The sequence below is a fragment of the Ammospiza nelsoni genome, chromosome 22 (assembly GCF_027579445.1).
Source record: "Ammospiza nelsoni isolate bAmmNel1 chromosome 22, bAmmNel1.pri, whole genome shotgun sequence".
In the NCBI taxonomy this organism is placed as follows: Eukaryota; Metazoa; Chordata; class Aves; order Passeriformes; family Passerellidae; genus Ammospiza; species Ammospiza nelsoni.
In genome coordinates, this window is record NC_080654.1 from 3,984,826 (window position 1) to 4,009,556 (window position 24,731).

The window sequence follows — 24,731 nt, forward strand, 5'->3', positions numbered from 1 at the left end:
ACGCACCACACGGCAACGGTGAGCCCTGACCGAGAGGAGAAAGCAGCAGAGGGACGGTGCAGAGTGCAGAGGTAACGCTTTAATGGGGTCAGATGGACCGGCAGGGCCCGGAGCGGTCCCGGCTGAGAACAACCGCGGGCCGCCGGAGTCTGGCACCGGAGCAGTCCCGGGCCAGTGCAGCACCGGGTGAGAGCAGTCCCGGGCCGGAGCGGTGCCGGGTCCGGGGCCGCTCGGGCCCCTCCCGGCCGGGCCGTGTCAGGGCGCGGTTCCGGTGTCGGTTCGGGTCTCGGCCGAGCCCTCCGCAGGCGCAGCCTCTGTTTGCCGCTCGCGCTGTCGCCGCCGGCGCAGCCTCTCGGCGCCGGTCACCGTCATGGGGTGCAGCGGCAGGAACCCCGCCAGCCCTGCCCGGTGAGGCGCGGTGAGCGCGGCACCGAGCGCGGCCCGCCCGCCCCATCCATCCCCGCTCCCCCCGGGCCTACCCAGGAGCTTCTCGGCGGGCCGGGAGAGCTGCGCGCCGCAGCCCAGCCAGTAGCGCAGCCGCTCCAGGTTGAGCCCCGCCACCTTCTCGCCGTGCGCGTTGGGCAGCGGGTCCAGGCAGCCGAGCTGCTCCAGGTACTTCCCGTCGCGGGCGCGCCGGCTGTTGGCCGCCACGATGCGGAAGAACGGGCGGTTGGTGCAGCCCCCCAGCGCGAAGCGGATCACGACGTGGCCGCCGCGGCCCCTCAGGAGGCGGCTCCCTGCGGAGAGAGCGCGGGGCGGTCACGGCCGGGCCGGGCCGGGCCCAGCGGGGCCGCTCCGGGCCCGCCGCACTCACCGAGCTGCACCATGGCGGCGGCACGGCCCGCGCGCGGCGCGCACAGATGACGTAAGCGGAAGGAAGCAGCGCGGTGGTTACTGGGAGTTGGAGTCCATGGGGATGACGTCATTGGGCAGCCCCATGTCACCGCGATTCTGCCGAGCACGGGCTCCCCAAAAAGGGAGGGTACGGCCCCAAAATACCTGGAAAGTCACAGGGATGGTGCGCGTGTGTGCAAAATACTGAAACCGCAGAGTTTGTCATTGTTATACCTATTGACAAATAACGGCGCTTTCTATAAAAATTGATTTTAAAATAACCCCTCGTATCTGCTGCATCAGACACAGGATTTTAGAATATAAGAAATCCAGATTTACCTTAGCCAGTGCATCTCTATCCCACGCTTTTCCTTTTCCCTACCAAACTGCCCCCGTTTCTTCAGCAGAGGGAGCTCCAGCTTTACGTTTGTGCCGCCTCGCCTTTCCAAGGTTTGCCCAGAGGAGCTGGGAGCGAGTTCCTGCTTCTGGAGCCTTCCCTGGGCAGCAGCACCTACCCAGCTCTGCTGGGCACCTTTCCCTGCAGATGTGCCCCGGCCTCACCCCGACCTGGCAGCTGCTGACAAAGGTGCCCTGAGGGGAGTTAAGGCCTGAAGGATGAAGCTGCTGAGGAGGAGAATTCCAGGGCTGCACGGCGCTCTGCTCCCCCTGCAGACTGCGAGCAGGTGAGGGACAGGCAGGGGACGCTGCTGGAGGTGGCTCCAGGTTCATCCCTGCTTTGCCAAGCCCCTTTCCTGGCTGTCAATCCCAGCACAAACTGGTACCTGCACGCTTTGCACATCCCCTTCCCTCCATCCCCCTCCCGTTTTAGGACTCTCAGCTGCCTCAGCCCCACCTGCAGGACGATGTCGGCCCCTCTGTGGCTCCCGAGGGTCCTGGTGGAAACACCCTGAGTGCTTTGGAAAGGCTTCCCAAGAAACCAACTTCTACTTCAGGAACCTCCCACCCAACACAACCTGAGCCACGAGCGGCTCAACCAACTCAAGCACCAGAACTGCACAAAATGACCCCAAAAGCAGCCGTGTCCCAGCTGGCAGGGTGGCTGCAGTAGCCTTGGAAACCTTGGCCATGCTGCTGCCTGCCTGGCTCAGCTTTTCCTCTTTGCTTTGTTCAGTTCAGGGTTTTCCTCTTCTTTTCCCAAGCAACAATCCTGGCAGCACAACACAGCTCCGTGCTGGAGGTGGGGATGCTCATGGAGCAGCATCTGCTGGTGGATCAGAAACCTTGGGAAGGGCCAACCATGCACGAGTACACAACACACACAATGTAAAAAACACACACAAAATGTACAAAACACACACAAAATGTACAAAACACACACACACAATGTACACCACACACAACGTACAAAGCACACAGCAAACACAACATACAAAACATTTATTCAGACCAGGCTGCCTGCACAGGATGCTCAGCAGTGGTTCCAGCCCTGGCTCTGGCACTCCCAGCCCCCCAGAGTCACCCCCTTGCCTCGAATGGAGCACAGAACACAGCAGGGAAAGCAGCAAGGCAGGAGATCCATCCTGTCCCCTTTCAGAGATCCATCCTGTCCCCTTTCAGAGATCCATCCTCTCCCCTTTCAGCTGCTCCCCAGCAGCCAGCAGAGACCTTGGCAGGAGTCAGGGCTGGCCCTGGGCCACCAGCCCAGCCCAGCTGGGAGCCAGGGAGAGCCCTGGTGCTTCTCTGGCAATGTGCTTCCCCTTCCTCAGAAAGAAAAGACATCCAAAAAAAGAAACATTTCACTTTTCCACTTGGAAAATCCTTCTGCAACATCAGTTTGGTGGCTTGGAAAAGTCTTGCAGGAAGAGAGGGGGAGAGGAGATGAGGGATGCCCTGGGTGGTCTCATTTCAAACACCACAAGTGACACTTTTGGCATGTCCAGCCTTCATTTACTTCACAGCAGCAGAATTGTGGTGTTCAGGTTTCTTTCCCCACAGTCTTTTGTAAAACCCAGTCCCAGGGAAAAGGAGTCCCATCCTTGTGCCACAGCACGTCCTCCACGTGGCAGCTTCCAGGCAGCCCTGGCTGCTGCTGCCCCCACACACCAACCCCCTCTGGGCACGGTGGGTTTTAAAAAACCCTCAACCAAGCAGCATCACAGATTCCTCTATTTTTTTTAAGGCATTTGCTGGCCCACTGGCATTTTCTCCTGGATCTCCTCATACTTGGGCGGAGGGGTGAGGGGCTCTATGGTGATGGGGACGCTGCTGTTGCCCTGTGCCAGGTTGAGCCTGATGTCCTTGAGGTGCAGCTTCTCGGACTTGATCCTGCGCACCTTGAGGGGCTTGAGGCGCTTGCTGAGGCGGGAGCTGTGCCGGCCGGGCCGCTCCGGGCCGGGCTCCGCGCCCGCCGCCCCCGGCGCCGCCCCGCCCTCCTCCAGCCCCGCCAGCGACTCGTACGAGGGCAGGGACACGCTGAGCCTGTTGCTCCTGTCCGAGTCTCTGGGCTCCGAGTAGCCCGTGTTCATCACCTCCTCGTAGCTGGGCACATAGTATTGCGAGGAGACGTCTTCATCCTCTTCTTGGCTGGAGGGGAAAGAGTTAAGTGTGGGTAGCACAGCTTCGTTTGGGAAGGGGATGGAGAGGGAAGAATAAAACCACCCCACCCCACCAGAAATAGTTTTTGCCCGTCTCCATTATGTGCCAGTTTCCTTTTGCTTGACAGAATAAATAGTGACCCCACCTAAGTTCAGACAGATTTTATTTTCTTGTGACTTATGGCCATATTTGATCATCACTTTCTCTGCCCACAGACCCTTTTCTATTGCCCAGCAGTGATTTCTTCCCTCAAGAGAACATCAGTTTCTCTCCTCTCCTCCACTCACAAAAATCAGTAAAAATACATTAGTAAAGGACATCACCCCTCTGTCTTTGTCATTCTGATGTATAATGGGTTGGGTACCTCAGGTTTTTCTGCAAAGAGACCCAACTCTATGTCACCATCTATGCACAGGTACCTGCACACAATACTTGCCATTTCTTTGGCATTCTGAACTTAACTTTCCAATTAAACATAAAAAATCAGTTTTCTCCGAGGATCTGCAGACCCTGACCAGAGCCAGCAGAGCCACTGTCCCCTCCTGTCCCCCTGCATCCCACACAGTCTCAGTGCTGCCCAGCCTCTCCCTGCACAGGGAGCCCTTCCCCTGTGCCTGTGTTTGTTCAGCCTGCGCCTGCTGTGGCAGCAGCCTTTGCTCTGCCCCACAGAGCTCCCTGAGCAAACAGCTGAGCCCTGCAGACTTTCACCAGGTCTAAACTCCAAGGCTCTTTGGCACCTTGGCTGCACCCAGCCAGGCAGAGCCAGCCCCTCTCCTGCATTACGAGTTATGTCTGGGTAGCACAGCTTCATTTGGGAAGGGGATGGAGAGGGAAGAATAAAACCACCCCACCCCACTAGAAACAGTTTTTGCCCTTCTCCATTATGCGCCATCTGGCTGCTCTCTGTGTCACCCAGGATCCTGCTCAGATTCCCTCAGCTCACTCCTGTGTGCCAGCCCAGCCAGCAGTGGCACCTCTCCCAGTGCTGCCCTGGCCTCAGCTCTGCCCAGACCCCACCTCACACACCAGCAGGGCTCCCTTCCACTCACAGCTGCACAAACGCAGCTGGGCTCATTCCTTTCCCATCTCCAGGACACACCAAAACCCTCAACTATGGTCTGTGCTTCCTTATCTCAGCACATGCTGCCTTCCTCCAATGTCGCTGTAGGACACGAAAGAACACAAGCTCACATTGCTGCTCTCAAGGTGAAGGAAAAAGGGAAGTTTATTTTCTGACTCCAACATTTATAGTTTTCTAAGAGCGACAGTGTCACTTCTCCAATGACAAACCAACAGTCTATCAACTTTCTCTTCTTCTATAAAAGAATGCAAAACAATGAGTTATTTACAGCAAGTGTGTGAGAAAGTTCACTACAAGAACGTCAACATCAGAAGGCTTAGAAAATCTTAGAAAAATCTTAAAAAGTCAGAGTGACACTCCAGATCCTCCTGAGTGACAACATCCCTTGGCTTCATTCCCACCCTTTGTCCCCCACCCCCTCCTCACCTGTCCTCCTGCTGCGAGGGCTCCGTGGACACCTGGCGCTGCACGTGGCCGACGGGGAGCTCCTGGCTCTGCCGCTTCCTGTCGCGCACGCTGAGGCACAGGGACAGCAGCAGCAGCAGCAGCCCCGCTCCCACCAGCACGTAGGCCACCGAGAAGGTTTTGCTCCTGAGGACGCCGCCGGAGCCGCGCTCGGGTTTGCTGCTGTTGCCGCCGGGTTTGTCGGGGGGCCCGAAGCCGGGCACCAGGTTCCACACGGCCATGATGATGCCCAGCACCAGCATGCCCAGCCCGATGGCCGTCAGGGCGTAGTGGGAGCCGTTGGCCCGGGACTGGGCCATGGCTGCGGGGCGCTGTCACCGCATGGCTCGGGGCACGGCGGCTGCGGCCCTGCTGGCATCAGAGCTCTGGGGACACGGGGAGAAACCAAAACAGGGCGTGACTCCATCACCAACAACCCTCATAGCAGAACTCGCTATTGTAATGGCACTTTTCAGCTGATCTGCCTTCACGATTATCCTAACGGGACCCACGATCCTACTCACTGCCTCACACACCCCATACATGCTCATAATGACACAACAAGGCGCTCTCCCATCCCACATCACCTCAGTCCAAAACTCCTCCACACACAGCAAAGCACACAGCAAAGGCTCTGCAGCCACCACAGCACCAGTTTATTCACTGGAATCTCAAGCTGATCCTCTCTAGTATCATCCTAAGCATTAAGGAGCTATGAGCCAGCATGTCACAGACATCTTTTATGAAAAATCCTTTCCTTAGGATTTTTCCTCCTGAGAAGCTGAGAGGCCTCAGGAACAAAATGTAAACATTGATTATCTGCTGCTGTGGAATGCAACAGGTGGATCTTTGATTGGCCCATGTTGGATGTTTCTAATTAATGGCCAATCCCGAGACACAAGCCTTTGTTATTCATTCTTTCTTTTTCTATTCTTAGCTAACCTTCTGATGAAATATTTTCTTCTATTCTTTTAGTATAGTTTTAATATAGTATATATCATAAAATAATAAATCAGCCTTCTGAAACATGGAGTCAGATCCTCGTCCCTTCCCTCTTCCTTGCACCCCTCTGAACATGGTCACACCAGCATTTGCCTTTTAAGCTAAAGAAAGAGGCCTCTCCCCCTCCTTAATGGTGTGCCTCAACTAAACCCAGCCCCTGATTTTTTATCATGCTCACTTCATGATTTACCTTCTCCTTAATCATCCCATCTAAACTCCTGTCACTGGTATTGATAAACCCCCATCTAACAAACCACCCACCACCCCAAGCACCACTCCCTGAACCTGAGCATCTCACAAATCTCAATCTTCTCTCCTCAAGCTGAGGAGTTCATGGCAGGATAGAAGCAGGGTAGATCCTTCCTCATCCCCATCCTTTACTACTTTCTCAGCTGTAATATCCACCAACCTTTGAAAGCAATCCAATCACTGATGTTTGCTAAGGGCTTAGGTTGCCTGTCCTTAGGACTGTGATAACTGACAGCTTCACAGCACCAAAAAAGGCCATGGAAATCGATTTCAAGAGCTGTTGTCAATACAAACCAGCCTGGAAATGCTCAGAAACACCCCTCTAGCCGAGCAGCTTCTCCTCTCCCCCTGTTTGGAGGGAGCAGGGCTCCTCACAGCGCTGGCTGCCTGCCCTGGAATGCCTTCCTGCCCAGAGAACAGAAACCAAAACTGCCTCCCTCCCATCCAGCTCGACCCTGTGGCTTCCCCTGGCTGCTGCTGGGATGGAGAGCCCTTGGTAGGGCCCAGGCTCCCTCCAGGCTGGCTCTCACCCTCCCTGGAGCAGCATCCCCAGCTGCATCCCTCAGGGATGTCCAGCAGAACACTCCCAAGCAGCCAGGCCACGGGTGGGAACCCCTCCTCCGACTGTTCTCCAAGTCACCAGTCACAAATGTGCTCGATCTCCAAAAATAAACACAGAGAGCCACATTTCCTGCCTGCTTGCCTCCCTGGCCTCTGGTCCAGTGACCCATGGGTGGGCAGCTTGCATCCTCACAGCAGAGCTGCCCCATCTGCAGCCCAGTGAGCCCTGCAGGTTTGTGGATGTGCCGTGTCAGGGATCTCTCCTTCCCCTCCTGGTTTCTTTGTGCCAGGCTGGGCTGGAGGGGCTGTGGTCTGTGCTGTCAGTGGTGCTACATCCACACCCCCCCTCACACCCTCCCGAGCTCAGAAGTTTCATGTTTGCTTGTTTAGCTTGAGTGCACGCCCAGTTTGCAGGGTCAAGGGCCAGAACAGAACAGAACACAAGGGAGTGCAGCAGGAAAAGACTCGCACGCCAGCCTGGGGAGGAGGAACCTGCAGAGGAACCTCCCTGCCACTGCCAGTGCCCCAGCACGGCTGGGGACACTCCAGGGGGGTGTCCCAGCCCCTCTGCACACAGCCCTGGCCCCACAGGGCTCTGGGCAGGGTAAGGTGTTGTCCCCCGTGGTTTTTTGGGGTTCTGGGACACCCAGGAGCTGCTGATCCCAGCGCAGTGGGAGCTGCCACGGGCAGGCAGGGACAAGCCCATCATTCCCTGCCATGCCAGCTCCAGCACAGGTTCCTGTTCTCTGTGCTCCTGGGGGAAGGAACCCACTGAGCCCAGCTTTAATTCCATCCCAGTGAGCAGCTGCTGAGGATGTGGAAAGCACCCACAATGTGCTCACCTGCATCCCCAGAGCCATCCTCCCACCCAAACACTTCCAAGCCTGCCACTGGTGGTACCAGCACTGCCCTCTGCCCTCCCACACAAAGGTTTTGCTCTCTGCTTGAGCCCTGTGGAGTTTTCTCTCACCTGATGATCCAGCTGAGCTCCCATCCTTGCCACAAACACATCAGCCAGCCAAGACTTCACTTGAGAACAGCTGCGATGGCCTCGGGGCAGGAAAACTGCACTGCACCCAGGGTGGGCACAGAACACACACAGGGCTGGTCACATCCACCCATGGCATCCAAATCTCTGCTCACCGCCTCTGTGCCTCCCCTCAGGCACCCCAGCCCTGGAAGTGGGCAGGATTTCAGCTCCTACGTCACCCCTGTGCCTGAAGTGTTTTACAGATCCATTGCAGTGCTACCCATCAGGCCAGCAATCAGATTAAAGAGGAGACTTGCTATTCCAGTCTATTTCTCCATTGAATTAGCTGCTCTCCTGCTTCCCAGAGCCGTTCCTATCTCTGCTCCAGCAGTGCCCTGACGTCAGGATCCCGGGAAGGAGCTGCTGCTGCCTCTGCTCAGCTCCAGCACTGCCTGCAACCTCATCCCAGCACCACAGAATGGTTTGGGGTGGAGGGACCTTAAAGCTCAATTTATCCCACCCCCTGCCATGGGCAAGGACAGCTTCCACTATCCCAGATTGCTCCAAGCTCCATCCAACCTGGCCTTGAACACTCCTATGGATGGGGCAGCCACAGCTTCTCTGGGCACCTTGTGCAAGAATTTCTTCCTAAATATCCAGTCCAAATTATCCCTCTGACTTTAAAATCATCTCCCCTTGTCCTTTCACAGCAGGCCCTGTAAAAAGTTTGTGCCCACATGAGGTGGGCGAGGAGTGATGCCTGAGTTTCTCAGCCCCTAGACCCCCCTTCCCTTTCCCTGCAAACCAGACTCCTCCATCCATTCCCTGCCTGTTCCCTGCCCTGGCAATGATTTACACCAGGATCTCCAAACCATTAAACTCCTGCAGGCACCCACACCTCCTCCGGGCTTCCCGCACCTCTGCCCTACTCCTGCAGCTCCGGAGCCTTCCGGGATGCTCTTGCGACATCTCCCCGTGTTAACCGGGCACGGGAAGGTTCGGGAGAAGCCCGTTCTCAGCACCACATGCCCCCAAGGCTTTGGCACGGCTGCCAGGCGGAGCAGCAGCAGGAACAGCTTCCCTCGGTGGGACACAGACCCCCGGCAGGCTCAGCCCGGATCCATTCCCCACCCCGGTGTCCCGGGAGGAGCTGCGGCCCCGCTGGTGCCTCAGGAGGAAGCCCGACACCCCCTGCTGCCCTCGCAGCGCCCACGCTCCTCTGCCCTCCGCAACCTTTGGATTTTTCCCTGCCATGACATCACCGTCCCACTCACGCTCCAGCAGCAGCACCTTTGTCACGGGATCACGGGAGGGGAGGCTGCGGCCCAGGGAACAGGGCGAGCCCCGATGCACTCACCAGACACGGGATGAGCTCCAGGGCTTCCTCGTCCCCCAGAGAGACACAGCCCCTCAGAGCTGCCTCCAAAAACCAGGCTGTGACTGCACCACCAGTCACACAACTCATGTTCTGGAAAATTCTGGGGGGAAATGAACCCGTTCTCCAACCATCCAAAGATTCCAGTCTCCCCCTCATCTTCATGCTTGCACCCAGAGAACCTGCTCATTAACCTCCTTCCCTGCTAATTGCCAGGCACATCCCCAGGAGCTTTTCCTGTAATGGCCGCAGCCTCGTGTGTGACACAGGGGCTCAACCCACCAGGGACACAAAACTCCATGTGGGGCTCTAAAAAGCAGCAGGTCAGGACTTGGGAGGTATTTCCATAGAGTCCCAGAATGTTTGGGTTTGGAAGGGATCTTAAAGACCATCTACTTCCAGTTCCCTGCCATGGTTTCTCTCTTTTTGTCCCTTTTTGCTCCCCTGTCCCCCCTGCCCCAGGAGCAGGGGTGTTTCTGGCCAGCTGCAGCCCAGGGATGCAGGGAATAGCCAGAGAAACCCAGCTGAGTCACACAAAGAAGCACTGCTGCTGATTTAGCCAAGTTCTGATCTTTTGGATGAATCCCAGCCCATTTCAGAGCATCTCACCAGGGAACAGGGATCTGCAGGGACAGCCCCACACAGACTATCAGGGCTTTTCCACATTTTGCTTACACTTCCTGCCTGGAGCACAGAAGAACACATCCACATCTCCATTGCCCACAGCATTCCCTACAGACGCTTAACAGTTATTTTACCCTCTTTCTTAAATTTAATTTTTAACAACCCCTTGTAGGGAACAGTGATGTTTTCCTCAAACCTTGCCCAAGGCTCTCCCACTCCAGAGGGAGCCCAGGGCCCCAGCTCTGGCACTTCCTGCAAAACAAGGGCAAAGCCCATTCCCAGGCTCAGAGTGCTGCAATCCACCCAGAACAACAGTGACCCACAAAACCCCCATTTCCCCAAAGCTGTGCCTGGCCATTCCCGAGCCATGTGCACCTGTCCCTGGGAATTGTGGGCACAGCTGCCAAGGGTTTCTGAGGCGGCACAGATCACACAGGGCACGGTAGCCAAACTGCAGAGCTGCAATCAGGGCTGTGCAGCAGCCACCGCCTCGGCCTTTGGCACTGAGATACAAGAAACCTCCTTCCACACTGCTGCTCCCCATAATTCCATTATTTCCATCCAGTGGCAGTGCACAGGGACAGGGACAGGGAGTCCTTCCATGTCTGTGTTTCAGGACATTGCCATTTGTTCTGGGGACAATGCTGCCGTGGGCTCCCAGGCCACGCTGGCACCGCTCTGGGCAGGTCAGTGAGCCCTGGCTGGGTCCTGGTTGCTGTGCAAACACTGTCCTGGGGCTTTTCCTGCTCCAGCCTCTGGGAACTACTGCCACACTAATGCTCAGCCTGCTAAACCAGCCCTGCTAAACCAGGCAGGGGGGCTTGGGGTGATGCCTAAGGTTTTTAGCTTTTAATATCTTTCATATTTTTCATATATTTAATATTTTCCATATCTTTCCACCACTTGTAGCTTTGTAGGTTGTTAATGCACAGCTGAAACTCCCAGTACTTTTCCTATCTTTCCTCTCTACATTTAGGAACAATGAGCTAACCTTAGATACACTTTCCCAAAATACTGTTTAGTCTTATTCCAAGGAGAGAATCGACTACAAGGATGTCCTGTTTTCCAAACAGAATCTGGACCAGACAAAACAAAAGTGGAGCAAAAAAAAAGCCTCTGGACTGCTTCCAGTGTGGCAGGACCCTGGAATTATTAGCTAATCAACTAACCTTTTAATTGGAGAGTATATGATAAGTATACTAATCGACTAACCTTATAAAAATTGTAGAATTACTATACCACGTGTGATTTTTGCCATATTGTGTACCTGAAAGTAAAAGTTTGCTTTTGCATCTACTCTGATGGATCTGTTCTATTTTCCAGGCAACAGGGCTGCTCCCCTCTCTCCAGGGAGCTGAATTCCTTGTGCACCTAGGCCTGGGAAAATCCCAGCACTCCTTCCTGCTTTCCTTTGGACACCACTTTGCATCCCTGAGTTTGGAATTTTATTTTTCTTTTTTAAATTCTAATCTGCTGTTTCAGCTGAGATAAAGCCATTCCTCCACGGCCTCCCCCTGGTTTTTGTTGTGGGACCTCTCCCCAGATAACACCCAGACAAACACACCCAGAGCCTTCCAGCATGGGCAGGCATTACCCACCTGCCCTTCTGATGTCCCCAAAGGGGAACCAGCATTCCTGCTTCCTCCCAGCCCCTCTGGAGTGCTTTAAGCACCTCTGGAACCCCTGGATGATTATCCCCCCTTCCTGCAAGCCACCAACCTGTCACTTCTCACTGGCTGCCATCAGCCTCACCAGCACCACCGTCCTCATCCTCTGCCTGGATGTCCAGCAATGTGTTTTTCCCCAGCACAGCATCACCTCTCCCCGTGCTTGTCCAACCAAAGAAAACCCACAGTGGACAGTCAAGGAGCTCCCAGGGGAGGAAGGGAGTGAGCAGGCATGCTGGAGCACAGAGCCAGCCTGGGGACAGGGAGCAGCCAAGCGACACGGGGCAGCCAGGCTCAGGGCAGCCGTGTTCCGCAAGGTGGGCACAGGTATTTCAATACGGAGGGAGCTTTGCTGGGGTTTACATCGCTCCAAGCCATCTGCACCGCTCACACAGGATATTTAGCTGCTTTACAGAGCCCTGACATCAGTTTCTGCCTGTGAAATACACCGGGAATGAGAAAAGCTGGGGGAGGCAGACACATAGCTGGGCTGCTGGAGGGATCCCTCCTCCCAGGCTCCAGACAGCCCTGCCCAGCCCCGGCCCTCTGGCATCTCCTACAGCACCGCCACGGCGCCAGGCACTGGCACTCAGCTCTCTCCGGGGCACCGGTGGCCAAACATTCCTCCTTCCCAAGGCTTTTCCAGCCCGTGTAATTACACAGCTAAAATCAAAGGTGTTTCACATACTTCCGAGTCACCCGAGTCCAGGGCTGGGCTCACTAGCCCCACACCCACATGTTCTTCGCTGACACCTGGGAGGTTTTCCCTTTCTGCCTCTCACGCCAGGACATCCAGGGCTGTGGACAGTTGGATTTGTTGTAGAGGGATGTGTTGTGCCAGCATCCCACCTGGCAGTGGTTTAGGTTTGCTCCAGAGAGGCTTTAAGGAGCTGCAAAGCCAGGACCACACCTCCAGGTGCAGCTTCACCTTACCAAGCTCCGTTTACCACACAGAGCCAAGAGTGACCCATCTCACACGGGACAAGCTCATGGAGCTGCTGGCTTCTGCTCAAGCATCCACACTTCCCAACAAAACCAGCTATGCTGTGCTCAGTGATGCACATCCCCACCAAAAATCCAAAAATCCAACACCAACATCAGCAGGCAACCATTCTGGACACGCTCGAAATACACTTGCGGGTTTGCCGAGCCCCTCAAAGCACCAGGCCGTTCCTCTGTAGGCGGCAATGGCACCACAGGAAAGGCGCTGGGCTCACGGACCGCCCGGCCCCGACCTGACCTGAGGGAATGTCCTTCTCCTTGGCTTTGTTTGCTCTCCCGACAGCCTGGCTCGCACACGGCTCCTGCACCTTCCCGGGGACGGGCACGGCCACCGCGGGCTGGGGATCCGTGTGCCGCTCCTGTGGGCACCGGCCCGCGTTCGGCGGGGGCATTCCCTGGCGCCCTCCCTGCTGCCGATCCTCCCTCAGAGTGCCACTGAAGGGTCCCCAAACCACAGCCACTCTCCCCCACTCTCAGCACGGCCAGCCCGGTGTCTGTAAGGGCTGACGAGGTGTCCCAAGCCCAGGTGTCCCCAAGGGTGACCCCAAGGCCCCGCCGCTCCCCACACGGCGCCGCTCCCGCTCCCTCACGCGTGTCCCCGCTCTGGGGGCGTTTGCTCCCGCTGTGAGGGGTGTTCCTGCTTTGAGGGTGTTTGCTCCTGAGGGGTGTTTGCTCCTGCTTTGAGGAGTGTTTGCTGCTGCTTTGAGGGGTGTTTCCCCCGCTTTGCAGGGGTTTTCCCGAGCTTTGGAAGTGACTCCAGCTCAGCCCGAGCCGGACTCGGCTCCGACTCCCCTCTAGTCCCGTTCCCGGTCCCGGTCCCGGTCCCGGTCCCGTTCCCGTTGGGACTGAGCCCAGCCCGCCCCGTTCCCAGAGCTCCTAAAGCTCCCCGAACAGAGGGTCCCGTCCCCTCCCGGCTCCCCCGGCCCCACGTACCTCCGGCAGCGGCTGCGGTGGGTCCGGCGGGGCCGCTCCGCCCTCCCCAGCCCGGCCTCCGGGGCGGCGCTTCCCGGGACCGGCCCCGCCGCTCCCGCCCCGGGCACCGGGCTCTGTTCCGGGAAGCAGCGGAGGGGCGGAACCGAGACTTCCAAAAGCTGTAGGGAGACTCCCACAAACCGCCAGGGAGACCCCCAGAAGCAGGCGTGGGTCACACTGGGGATGCCGATCGGGTCATCCCCTCGGAGCACTTGCAGCCCCTGCTTGATGCATCAAGCCCCGCATCGCTGCTTTCAAAGGATTCCGGAATGGTTTGGGTTGGAAAAGACCTTAAAGCCCATCCCTGCCATGTCCAGGGACACCTTCCACTATCCCAGGTTGCTCCACACCTCATCCAACCTGGCCTTGGACACTTTTGGGGATAGGGCAGCCACAGCTTCTCTGGGCAACCTGAGCTAGGGCCTCACCATCATCCCACGGAAAAAAACTATTCCCAACGCCTAATGAAAGTTTGAGTTTTTATTCTACAGTTTAAAACCCACCTCGCAATGGACCTGCTTTGTAAAACTCTTGTAGCAATGAGCGGAGCTTTCACTCAGTTCCAAGCTTTGTTTGCAGAAGCCCCATTTTGATGAACTCCAATCACTCAGGCTCATCACTGCATTCAACAGAGCAGAGCCAAGCTTGCACTACAGGGAAAGCTCTTTTTATCAGTGTGCTGCCCTGTATAAACATTCCCAGTTAACCATTTGTGTGCTGGGAAGAGCTGTTTTAGGCACAGCCCTCCCCATGGCTCCTGGCCACACGCCTTGGCCTCACAGCCAGACATTCCCATGGTTTCCAGACTGAGCCACAGGGAGCAGAGCTGGGCTCTGGCAAACCTCAGTGCAACCAACGTCGTGTCCAGTGTCACCTCTCCTTGGCTGCCATCCCAGCAGCAATGAGGATGTGTTTTTCCAGGCTCTTCTCACACCCAGCTGTAATAATAAACACCACCAAGGACTCAGATCCTGTTAGAGATGATACTCACGGTGGGTTTTTTCCTGATCCAAGCAAAAAAAAAACTGCATCACTATGCTGCTGGACCAGCCACTGCAGTTTTTCCTGTCCCTTAAGCTCTGTGAGACCTTGTGGAGGCAAAAGGCATCGTGAACCAAATGAAACTTGTCACGTCACCTGGCGTGACTCAGCTCCACAGCCCTGCCTTGGGGCCACTGGTGTTCAGGATGCTTGGGAAAGCCCCGCTGCTTCCCTGCATCTCTCCCTACCTGCACAATCCCACATGGAGCTGATGGTATTTTCCACTGACTCACCTGCCTGTGATACCTCCCCGCTCTAATCAAAGGGCAATTCCAGGAGCTGTGCTATAAAAAGAAATAATTATTAAACATAACTGCATTTTTTTCCCCTTGGATAGATTGTTTTGCATTTTTCCGCTTGGCCCCCGGCTCAGGCAAATTTGCCCCACTTCAGGTGGATTTCTCCCTCTCATTCTCCACCTTCCTGTGTCAAACACAAACCCGACATCCCAAGCAGCTCTGGCAGCCAGGAGACACAAGAGGGAATTGTTTTCTCTGTAGGAAAGGGGGGGAACATGGACATCACACAGTGACTGTCACCAATCCGGCGCAGGGAGAGCTCCTGCCCGAGCCAGGTCACCCCCCTGCAGAGGCCCTGGGGACCGTGAGCACAGAGGGGACATTCATAACCTGGTTCCTCAGGTTCCCACTCCACAAAGCTGAATATTGGCCAGGAATGGCTTTTCAGTGGCACTGGAGCAGGATCAAGGAAGGGGGGCTTGCCTTCACCCCTTGGATGGCAGATAAAGCACCTGCCTCTCCCTGACACATTCTCTGTGGGATGATGTATTCATCCCTCCCTTGGGCTCCTTTCCCTTTCCAGCTCTGCAGCCAAACCAGCGTGGGGGTTTATCTCTGGCAGCTCAAATCTTCCCCCTGCAAAAACTCCCTGCCCAGTCCTAGACTGGGACTTTTCCAGGGTGATTATCCAGCCAGGTATGCAGGTACAGAGCACAGGAATGCCAGGCTGGAAACTGGAGCCCCACCAGAGCCACCAGCAGGCAACAAAAAGGGCCTTTCAGAGGAGCATCTGATGCCCTGCTACGTGCAGAAGTGCCAGGGGCTCACATTTTCCTGCCTTAGAAATTGCTCAGTGGCAAATTTCCCTGCTTTTTCCTGCTCAAAGGTGCCCAACATGTGTGTTAAAGTCACCAGAAGAAGTCCTGGATTCCTCCAAAACTTCCCAACAGTGAGGCAAAAGCACTGCTCCAACTGACCCACAGTGGGATGGCTTGTCCTGAAAGAGGCAAAGCCTCTCTGGGAGTCAGGTCAGTAGAAACTACACATTTATATTATTCTGTAATGTTATTATATTATAAAGCCCATCCCTGGGAGTCAGGTCAGCAGAGCAACCAAACTGCACATTTATATTATACTGCAATATATTATAAAGCCATGGAATGATAGGACAAGGTGATAGGGGATCAAACTGGCAGAGTGGAGATCTAGATTAGATATGAGGAGGGAATTTTTCCCTGTGAGGGTGGGGAAGCCCTGGCACAGGTTGCTCAGAGAAGCTTTGGCTGCCCCATCCCTAGAAGTGTCCAAGGCCAGGTTGGATGAGGTTTAGAGCAAACTGGGATAGTGGGAGGTGTCCCTGGTGGGATGAGATTGTCTCTAAGGTCTCTCCCGATTCAAACTATTCTGAGATTTGGTGATTAATAGAGTTAACAGCTTCATCACAGATGAATGCTTGCCCTTTCCATCAGCCCTTTCCCTCCCTTTCCCAAGCTTCTTCATGTCCCCACATTTTTCTTTGTTTAAACTCTGTATTTGTCCTAATGTATGAAGGACTGTAGAGCAAAGGATATTCCTTCTTCAGTGGAAGTCATGTGGCCAAACCAATTCAGATGACATGATTTTAAATAGCATTATAATATTTTAGAAAGATGCCATATTGCAAATTCCACATGAAATAGTATACACTTGGCATGTTGTAAATCCATTTAAATGTATTACTGACATATGTGAGATGTTCACAGCTGTCACAATGTTAACAGCTAATAAACGCCAGAAATATAATATACATCTATATCTATACATAATATAAATATGATGTATAAATATAAATTACATTATAGATAAAATTATATTTATATAAAAATATAAATAAATATGATGATCACATAAATAGATATATATTATATAGATATAAATAAATAATAATATTATTAGGTATAAATAAATGGATATATAGATATAATTGATATATATATAAATATAGATAAATATATCTATACATCATATAAATATGAAGTATAATGGAACATGGCAGGGCCCCAGCTTTGCCCCCAGGAGGGAAGCCCATCCCAGGCTGCTCCATGATGTGTTTCCTCAAATCCCATCCCAGCCCACACACACTGCTCTGTACTTTTCTCTCTTCCTCATGCCTTAGCTCCTGCACCCCAATTTAGAGTTTCTGCCGGGCTGCAGGCTGGGAACCTGCCAGGCAAGTGGGAAAAAGAGGAAAAGCAGCTGCTTGGGAGGCATTTCCTCACATTCCCGGTGGGAGGGTGTGACCTGTCAGCCCCTCCTGGCGGGGTGAGGATCCGGTGTCCCCGGGGCTGTGGGACCCGGCGGTGCCGGTCCGACCGGTCCGACCACCGTGCCAGCACTCGCACGTCTGCAGCTGGAAAACTGTGTAAATAAAGGCACTCTGTTCACTGTAATCATAGTAAATAACCTGGCCTTCCTCCTGGAGCTGCTCCAGGGCTGCTGCATCCCTGTGGTGAAGGTCTGGTTTGGGCTTGGGAATAGGAGAGCCAGGGCTTGAGGAGAGCACAGCTGGAAGAGAAGGGCTACGGTGGTGTTGTGCAGCTGGGTATTTAAAAGCTGAGCAGATTAATGTAGCTGTTCAAAATTAAGAGCAGGTTGTGAATGAGAGCTGTTGTCCAAGAACAGGAAAATGCTGGGAGATCAATCACTAGCAGTGATAGAACTCCAAGGAAACCTTACCTGGATAGGAGGCCTTGTCACAGCTCCAGGGTCCCGGCTGGATGGAGTGGAGCCACTCGTGCTCTGCTGGTGCTCGTGGCTGTGTCAGGCTGGGGCAGGGGGAAGGTGAGACAGGGGCTGATGAGGGGACAGCTGCAGGGAGGGTGGCAGAGCAGGGTGTCCCAAAGGAGGTCTGCAGTGAGGGACCCTGTCAGGCACTGCTGCATCCCCTGGGCTGCACAGGCGAGGGCTCAGCCACACTTCAGTGCTGGCTTTAAAAGCAGCACCAGGGAAAAACTCCTCTAGGGAAAACACTGAAAACAGGTGAATTAATTACAGGCATATTCCCAAATTTTTAGCAGTACTGAGCAATAAACCAGCAGCCTCAGCAGCAGCCCTTGACACCAACTTTTGGGTAGATCACCCACACTGTGACCCACCCCATGCCAAACCCCACCAACCTCCTGATGATTTATTCAGCTGTTTGGGGTACATGAGTTTAGCTCTTTATCACCAAAAATCCAGCCTGGGGAGATCACCAACTAAAGCTATGGGGTGAGTCAGTGTAGAGGCAGGAAATGTCCCAGACTCATCCCTGTTTCCTTGCTGTGACCTCTCAACCCCATTCCTGATCCACGGGTTACCAGGGCAAGGCTGTGGCACGGCAGGTAAATGTCACCCAGAGATGTTGTAATGTCACCCAGAGATGATGCCAGCACTGGCAAAGCTGGGTGACACACCAGGAGGTGCTGGGGACAGCACCCTCTGTGGGGTACCCTACATCCCACACAACACCCCGTGCCTTCACGTGGCGTTGGGACATTTGCCTTTCTCAGTCTAAAGTCCTCGCCAGAGAAAAGGCTCCGGTGAGCACAAGAGGCTGCTCAACAACGAGCGCGGTGCAAAGTGCACCAAGAGGGGCGGTCACACCTAAAACAAACACAGCCGGGGCGGAGGAACGCGGGACTGCTCACACGGTGGCAGCAGCGCAGCACGGAGCTGCTCAAGCAGCACGGCGGGGATGCAGCAGGGACCGGGCTGCTGGGGGATGCAGCAGGGATGAGGCTGATGGGGGATGCAGCAGGGATGAGGCTGCTGGGGGATGCAGCAGGGATGAGGCTGCTGGGGGATACAGGAGGGATGAGGCTGATGGGGGATGCAGCAGGGATGAGGCTGGTGTGGGATGCAGCAGGGATGAGGCTGCTGGGGGATGCAGCAGGGATGAGGCTGCTGGGGGATACAGGAGGGATGAAGCTGATGGGGGATGCAGCAGGGATGAGGCTGGTGTGGGATACAGGAGGGATGAGGCTGATGGGGGATGCAGGAGGGATGAGGCTGCTGGGGGATACAGCAGGGATGAGGCTGCTGGGGGATGCAGCAGGGATGAGGCTGGCGTGGGATACAGGAGGGATGAGGCTGATGGGGGATGCAGCAGGGATGAAGCTCCTGCAGCCTCCACTGCCATGGAAGAGCAGGTCAGGGGGACAAAGCCACCCAGAAGCCCCTCCTCAGCCCAGGACACACAGACACAGGGAGTGTGGCCCCTCTGCCTGCTGTGGCTCAGGTGAGGGGGGATGATCTGTGTCACCCTGCACAGGGCCTGCATGGTTCCCACAGCACAGGGCAGAAGCCTTACCAGGACTGGTGTGGCGCTCTGACACATTCCTGGCTCCCAAAACTTTTAAAACCACAGATGGGATGGATGAGCACCCACACCCCATCCCATGTACAAAGGACAACACCAAATCTCCGCCAGGGAACTGCTCCAAGTGCAGCAAATCCCACCGTGGGCTGTGCCCAGCTCATGTTTGCTGTGCTCAGCAGTTGCCCTTTAATGCCACCTGTAGTTCCCATTAACGCTGGATTCCAGCTGTAGGTGATAGAGTTGGAGAGCCAGCTGGCTTCTCTTGAGTATTTCTTATTTTTCTTTGTTCCAGCTCTCCCCATTTCAGACTATGGTGGCTCTTACCTGCTCTGCAGCTGCTCCCACACCCAGGAGGCTGTTTCTGTCAGAAAAAGAAGAAAGAAGAAAAGGTACATTTCTTGATCTGTACTCTGATTATGGGCTTGAAACTCATTGCAGGTTGCCTTTGCTCCAGCCTGCAAAATCACCATAGACCCCAAAACGGCATCAGGCCCCACTGGAAGTGCTGGCACACCCCTACAGGTGACCAATATCATCTGAATAAAATAACAACAATAATAATTTATCAACCTCTACATTGATAACAATGATTTTTCCAGTTGGAGCACACTTTCTAATTTCTCCGTACTTTCTGCAGTTCTTAGTACTTCCCATTATATTTTCCATACCCAAGCAGGACATCTCCTGGCAGTCCTTACTTACCTTAAACCCTTGAAATCCCCACTTCATATGGATGCAGACAGTCCCAGCCTCCTGCCAGCATTTTTGCATCCAGGAGCAGGCATTTGGCTGGGAGCTGGTCCTGGGAAAAGCTGGCCCAGGCTTCTCCTGAATCCTCCCATCACCCTGAAGCCCCCAAAATTCACGTGGTGCTCAGGGTGTCCTGCACCCTGGTGCCAGGACAGAGATGCCAACACCCATCCAGGCTCTCCAATTAAACCACATGGAGTTCATCCATACTTTAAAATAAGCTTTATTTAGATCTTTTATAATTTTATATTTGCATCCATGCCTTCAAGGATTCTCCCCCGCTCACAGGGGGAAAAGTTAAATCTAATGTTACCCATAATTCATATGCTATTTAGCAAAGTTCTCTTTTAAATAAATCATCCTCTTAGTAATTTTTAGAATTACTTCCTAATTTACAAAAAAGCTGAAATGCAAAGGAAACTACTCGATAACAAGGAGATCACTCATCTGTTCTGGTGGTTTAGAGTTTAAATTATAAAAAACGCAAGGAGAACAAAGAAAAAAAAACAGAACAGAACCAAAAAAAACAACAAAATATATAAAAATGCTTCTCTGCAGAGAAAAGATGCCATGGGGCAAAGCCTGGTCTGCCACCCCAGGAGAGCCTGGGGGGGCTGGTCCCTCTGTCACCCCCTCCATGGCCTCTCTGCATCATCCCTTGGAATGGAATATACAGCGCGAGGGCATCGGTTTAGTTTGTGATTTAAGACAAAATACCCTTATTTTTTTCAACCAGGGCGCAAGTATCAGAATTAAGAAAAATAATACACTATTATAGTTCATTAAATAAATCTTAATACATTTTTTTAAGAGCTTAAAATTATACTGTAAGCATTAAAGCATAAGGTACTTATCTTGGCATAAGCAGAGCGCGGCACGTGTTAGTGGAGAGGGGAAGCGGCTGCCGCACTGGGGGGTGGTTTGGGGGCATTTCCAAGGAATTTGGAAAAACAAGTTCCACCTGTGCTTCCAAATCACCCCAGAGCCAGAAAAACCTCCCTAGTGGGGACTCGTACCGATTTCCCCAGCCCCCTCTGACGGCAGTAACACCCCAAACTGGAGAGGGGTGGCCGGCCCTATCTGAGCAACCTCTTGGGATATGGGATATCTGGGATATCACCTTTCTCCCAGCTCGTGCCGGATCCCCCTAAAATTTACTTGAAGCAAAGGGTGAGCACCCCTCAAAAGCAGGGAAAAACAGAGGGCAAAGCTCCCACCAGCTTGCCCCCATCTGATCTCCCGGCATGTGTTTAGGTTTGCGTTTTCCAAGGCGTTAAGTGCTCCTGGGGCAGCTGAGGGAGCCCGGGCTGGGGGGTCCACAGCCCCAATCTCCCCCAACAGCAACATCCCAGGACAGTACAGTACAAACACCCCCTTCCTCCTCCCCGCCCCATCCCAACCGACGTGGAAAAATATAAAAATCCCAAAACTTCTGCAATAATTTAGTTAGAATAGCTCCTCTGGGTTTGTGCAAATAAATTAAAACAACTAAAAAGGAACGTTAAAACACTTATTTCCAGACCGGCAGGCGTAAGAACCAGCTCGGGTCGCCTCCGCGGGGCTCGGCCAGGAAGACATCACAGCGAAGGAGATTTTCTTGGTGTTGTTTTTGTGTGTTTTCTCTCTAAGATCCCTCAGCTGGGCAGGTTCTTCATCCCCAAGCGAGGACATCCCGCAGGCTGGGCTCCGGAAAACAGCGGTTTCGGACAAGAGACATCACAAGCACAAAGTGCACAATATTTCTCGTATTTACAGAGACACAGCAGTCCTTCAAGTTTCAAGTTTTGTCAAAAGAACAAGAAAAAAGAACAAAAACACCCTCCCAAAACAAGAAAAAAAAAAAACCCCAACCCAAACGGACAAACTGAGGCGACAACAAAGGAGTTACCAGGATGGAAAAAATCAACAAAAAAAAAAGGAAAAAAGGGAAAAAACTGAAGTTACGTCACAGCTGCATCGCTCCCAAGACAACAGGTAACAGGTCCACAGGTGGGACGGGCTGTGGGTGGGGATATGTACATGTGCAGGGCCGGGAGAGGCTCTGGCGCCGTCACCAGTCCGCGTCCTCCTCGATGTAGTAGTCGGGGGCCGTCCCGTCGAAGAGCCCGGGATCGAGGGACTTGCGCTGCTTCCCCCGCGCAAACACCCTGGAGATGGAGCCAAAGCCCATCTTCTCTTTCTTCTTTTTCCGTTTTTGGTCTTCCAGGTCTTCTAGAGACTGTGGGAGGGAGGACAAGACACAAGTTTAGGCATCCAGATTTTCCTTTACCATTTTTCCCCTTCACTCACATCAAGGGTGATGGACCATGTGGTCCTAGTCCCAAAAAATTTGAGTCCAGGTCCCAAAAAATATTTGCAGCCAGATCCCACAAAATATTTTCATCCAGGTCCAAAGTAATGTTAAAATCCTGGACCAAAATACAGTAACATTCCTGAAACCTGTGTGGTGGAATTTGCAGTGTAATTGGGCCCCCTCTCCACAGCTCAGGATTTTGGCCTCTTTAATTCAACTGGATCAGGATTCCAGCTCTGGGAATAAATAGTCAGAGCATCTGTCCAGATTGCAAAAATATCCCAATGTTTAGGGCCAAATGCAGAAGAATAACATGCTTTGGCTGGACCTTATAAAAATCAACACTGGGATAGGCCTGAGCTCAGTGAATGCCTATGGCATTACCTGGACTTTGGGGCAAATTATGGGAATAGGAGACATCCCAGACTTACAATTCAGGATGACTTCCATTCATCCCAAATTGGTTCCTCTGACCCACCACCCCCAAGTACTTTCTATCACAGGAAGGAGTCTCACAAGCAGGATTTGAGAGGATTGGTGCCCTACCTGTACGATTGGATTGTGCAAGTTCTTCTGTACCGGTCCAGGACTGTCCCCCTATGGCACAAGGAGATGGATCCATTGAATCAACAACCCTGATACAGCCCAAGATCCTCCACCCCCAGGTTAAAAGGCAGCATTTGTGCAGCTGAACTGCAGTGGGGCTGGGATAAACCCTAGGGAGGCAGCTTTCCATGTCAGCCAAGCCCCAACATGCCCCACCCTGCAAACCCAATGCGGTTTTGGGAAGTGGAGGCCCCACAGAATGCCCAGAGCCCACCTCCCCAAGGCAGGGCACCAAAGCCCCAGCAGGCAGGCCCTTACGTTGCAGAGCGAGTGCGTTCGATGCCGGGGGGAGTTGATGTCACTCGGCGTGGATGACCGGTCACCTTCGGCCGCCGAGGCGTCGGAGATGATGGACGGCTGCCGGGAATGGCAGGGGCTCACTCTGACTGCTGCAAGGCAGGGGGGAAACAGGGAATGAACACCAGCAAACCTCTGATGCACTTCCAAAAGAGCATGGGTTGTGGGTTTGAGCCCCACATTGGGTTGCCAAATGTTCTGGTCTCTCTGAGTGCCACTGAGGGAACCCCAGCCAGCCCCAAGATGGTGAACAGCATGGGGGGGGAGGGTGGGCACTGTCCTGTGCCCTGGGGGTATGGAAGGCAGCCAGGCTGATCCCTGGGGATACAGAGGGCAGCCAGGCTGATTGCCTGCAGCAGAGGAGACACTGGAACAACGGTGGAAAATGAAGGGGTCGATTCTCAGCAGAGGTTAATCCAAGGTTTATTCTAGGAGCTCCATGGAGCCCCTACCACCTCAGGGGCCTCTTGCTGAGAGCCCCAGGAGAGGTGCCAAGGTTACATTTAAAGAGAGGTGGAAACCTAAAGGAGATAACATTTTACTAACCAATAAATGACCCTAAGGGATGGATACTGGGGGATAGATATTTAGGACTGCATATGGGGTAACACTTGGGGGGTTGACCCCTGGCCTCTGGCTAATCACTTGATGTCCTAGACTGAAAGTTCTACATGGAGGGGATGGGATGCTGAGTGACTGACAGAGAGCCAGGGTGGGGATTTGGGGATGATCTCGGCAAGGGGAAGGGATTACACAGGTAGAGGGAGGGGGTACAATCTGGGGTAAACCATTTGGGAAAAATACGGGGATACAAAACCAAATCTATTACAAAGTATAAAACCACACTACAACAGGGAGGGGTGGTTTTGACCATCTTTCCTCCCCAGAAGGGGTTTGGCACTGAGGATTTGCCATCCCAGGGGTGCCCACCTTGCCGGTCCGCCGAGTGCTGGGGGTGTGAGTGGTAGAGGGTCTGCTGGCTCTGCCGGATGGCGGCGGTCAGCGGGAGGTCAGCCTGCATCACCCACTCCTGGTTGCCGTTCAGCACCGTCTCACCAGGCATGGCCAAGGAATGGCGCTTGGGCACGTCCTTGGTCAGCGTAGCCAGGGACTGCTTGGCCTGGGGAAGGACATTAGGACATTGAAGTGGTGGTGGGGGAGTGGGAAAACCATGTGAACATCTCCCAGAGCAGCAGAACAAGCAGCAACACAATGCACCGCAAACCCACCCTCCCCTGGGCAAGCAAAGATCCCAGCTGTGCCAGAGATATCAAGTTATTTTTAAGTGATCCCCACGCCAAGGATATCAAGCTCCTTTTGAGAGATGGAATATTTTCCTCTCATTTTTGCAGTAGTGCAGCCACTGCAGCAAGCACTGAGATCTGTACAAATGATCCAGCTCACCATGGCCAGCTCGGCCTCCAGCTCCTTCATGCGGTTGTCCTTCAGGTCGAGCTGGGAGCGGAGGGCGCTGGCGTGGTCCGTGGCCTCCTTGGCCTGCCGCCTCAGCTCCCACTTCTCCCGCTCCAGGAGATCCTTCTCCTTGGCCAGGGCCTTCACCGCATCCTCGCTCTCCTGCTGGGACAGGGGTGGCCATCAGCAAGGGAAAATCTAAACTAAAAACCCCTCTGTCACAACGCCCTTGGGGACCACACAACCACGAGCAGTATCTTTGGTGTCACAAGAGCTCTGTGCTGACAGGAATGTCAACGCTTTTTGGGGAGATCCAGAATGCAACTGTTCCCCAAAAATAAATGCTCACTGTGCACCTGATTAAAATTACATCAAATCCCCCAGCTCTGCTTTCCTTCCTCCATTTAACCTTCAAT

The 24,731-nt window shown here is 53.9% G+C and overlaps 3 protein-coding genes across 5 annotated transcripts in view; all 3 read right to left on the reverse strand.

Moving 5' to 3' along the window:
- Positions 1-59: 59 nt before the first annotated feature.
- Positions 60-987, reverse strand: MRPS16 (mitochondrial ribosomal protein S16). Its single transcript, XM_059487371.1, has 3 exons — positions 815-987; positions 480-737; positions 60-401 (listed from the first exon to the last, which is right to left on the reverse strand). Exons 1-3 carry the CDS (start codon positions 924-926, stop codon positions 256-258), a joined length of 516 nt encoding a protein of 171 aa, XP_059343354.1. The 5' UTR covers positions 927-987; the 3' UTR covers positions 60-255.
- A 1,223-nt stretch (positions 988-2,210) lies between these two features.
- On the reverse strand, positions 2,211-13,344 carry TMEM51 (transmembrane protein 51). Of its 2 annotated transcripts, none has more exons than XM_059487666.1 (3): positions 13,299-13,344; positions 4,898-5,301; positions 2,211-3,378 (listed from the first exon to the last, which is right to left on the reverse strand). In XM_059487666.1, the coding sequence occupies exons 2-3, from the start codon at positions 5,233-5,235 to the stop codon at positions 2,970-2,972; spliced, it is 747 nt and encodes a 248-aa protein (XP_059343649.1). In that variant the 5' UTR covers positions 5,236-5,301; positions 13,299-13,344; the 3' UTR covers positions 2,211-2,969. The 2 variants fall into 2 exon arrangements, with proteins under 2 accessions (XP_059343649.1, XP_059343650.1); XM_059487667.1 differs by lacking the exon at positions 13,299-13,344 and adding an exon at positions 7,698-8,562.
- Positions 13,345-19,913: 6,569 nt separating this feature from the next.
- KAZN (kazrin, periplakin interacting protein) overlaps positions 19,914-24,731 on the reverse strand; it is a 228,395-nt gene continuing 223,577 nt past the window's right edge. For both annotated transcript variants that reach the window (XM_059487383.1, XM_059487384.1), the window contains 5 exons: positions 24,307-24,477; positions 23,833-24,022; positions 22,864-22,994; positions 22,546-22,596; positions 19,914-21,924 (listed from right to left, as the gene is read on the reverse strand). In XM_059487383.1, coding sequence (XP_059343366.1) covers positions 21,757-21,924; positions 22,546-22,596; positions 22,864-22,994; positions 23,833-24,022; positions 24,307-24,477 — 711 coding nt within the window. In that variant the 3' untranslated portion in view covers positions 19,914-21,756. The remainder of the gene's footprint in view (positions 21,925-22,545; positions 22,597-22,863; positions 22,995-23,832; positions 24,023-24,306; positions 24,478-24,731) is intronic.